The sequence below is a fragment of the Pundamilia nyererei genome, unplaced genomic scaffold, assembly GCF_000239375.1.
Source record: "Pundamilia nyererei isolate P.nyererei 1_Seehausen unplaced genomic scaffold, PunNye1.0 scaffold01199, whole genome shotgun sequence".
Classification (NCBI taxonomy): Eukaryota; Metazoa; Chordata; class Actinopteri; order Cichliformes; family Cichlidae; genus Pundamilia; species Pundamilia nyererei.
The window spans coordinates 2,633-4,240 of record NW_005188600.1 but is presented as its reverse complement, the minus strand read 5'-3'; the positions used below and the strand labels follow the sequence as shown (position 1 = coordinate 4,240).

The window sequence follows — 1,608 nt, the reverse complement described above, 5'->3', positions numbered from 1 at the left end:
CCGTGTGTCTGTGCCTCCTCTCTCATCTCCACACGGTCGGCCTCACAGACTGTGATATCATCTCACCTGTTCTTACTCTGAACATGTCGTGTTTGTCTCAAATAGGTACGATGTGTACAATCATTTGTGTGTAACTGTTGAGGACTCACAAGCGCGTGGTTCAATCAACACACAAAAACGAAACAATCTGACCACAAAACTATTTTCCATCACCTGTCAGATCAAAGGAAATAATATTGTGATTAATAAAGTATTTAAATTATAGTTTTAATAAAATAAGGAAAAACACAAAGTTTAAATCATGTTTCACTGAAACAGTCTTCAGTCTTTACATTAGACTGTTTGTAGAAAACAAAAATGTAACACGGGTAGTTTCTTCTCTACAGCCATCAGGGACCAGCGTGAGTCTTCAGCCTGAGCGTGAATCAGTTACAAGAGAAATGAAGAAAGCTCTGCAACACACCGACAGACCATCAGATGTTGGAAAGATCATGGAGTCACTGCAGGACAACAACACCCAACTAAATATCGCCATCACAGGAGAGTCTGGCTCTGGTAAATCCACCTTTGTTAACGCTCTCAGAGACCTGTCCGATGGTGACGAGGGAGCTGCTCCTACTGGTGTTACAGAAACCACCTCAGAGGTCACATCTTACCCCCATCCAAACTATCCCAATGTTACTTTTTGGGATCTCCCTGGAATCGGCACCACCAAGTTTCCAGCTGAAGAGTACCTGGAGCTTGTTGGATTTGAGAAGTTTGACTTCTTCATCATCATCTCAGCCGTTCGCTTCAGAGAAAATGACGTGAAACTCACTCAGGAGATTCAGAGGATGGAGAAGAAGTTCTACTTTGTTCGCTCAAAGATTGACAACGATGTACGAGCTGAAGAAAGAAGTCAGAGAGAGTTTAAGGTGGAGAAGACTCTTTCACAAATCAGACAAGACTGCATTCAAGGTGAGTGTCACATGAGATCATTTATATGAGTGAGACCAGTTTCTGGATTTAATGATGGTGATGCAGTTGTTGGAGAGTTCAGGCCACAGTTGGACAGTTAAACTCTGTTAGTTTTATGACTGTGTGGCTGCAGGATGCTGGACTGCTTTAGTTCATCCTCTGTTAATCTCCTTCCTTTAGGCCAAATTTCTGCTGATTGGCTGCCCCTCACTGACACGCACGTGCACGTTTCTTTCGTTCTCTGACGCAGGACTCACAGGATTAGACATCAAGACTCCGCAGGTCTTTCTGGTGTCCAGCTTTCAGCTCCGCCAGTATGACTTCTCCCTCTTACACAAAGCCTGTCATGGACTGGCTGTGTGGCAGGCAGGAAATAGGACCCAAACGCAAACTCACGGGAAAACAGGACTGAACTCAAAATACAGCTTTATTGCTGACAAAAGATAACAGTGATACAAAATAACATGAAACTAAACTGGGAAGTACTAAGGAACTGCCTTATGAGGAACCACACGGCGGGGCACACAGTCATGAGGGAGAACGCAACACCAAACTGAGGGAGATGCAGACAGAAATACACAGAGGGTTAACGAGGGAAGTGGGAACACACGGGGACACAGCTGACACAGATAACCATAACGAGACAGGGCA

The 1,608-nt window shown here is 44.5% G+C and overlaps 1 protein-coding gene across 1 annotated transcript in view; it reads left to right on the top strand.

Annotated features, from left to right (window-relative positions):
* The window catches only part of LOC102215833 (interferon-inducible GTPase 1-like), a gene marked incomplete at its 3' end in the record, with an annotated part of 1,690 nt that extends 733 nt beyond the window's left edge, over positions 1–957 (top strand). The window contains exon 2 of the mRNA XM_005755317.1: positions 387–957. Within this exon, the coding sequence (XP_005755374.1) occupies positions 387–957 (571 nt within the window). The remainder of the gene's footprint in view (positions 1–386) is intronic.
* Positions 958–1,608: the final 651 nt, after the last annotated feature.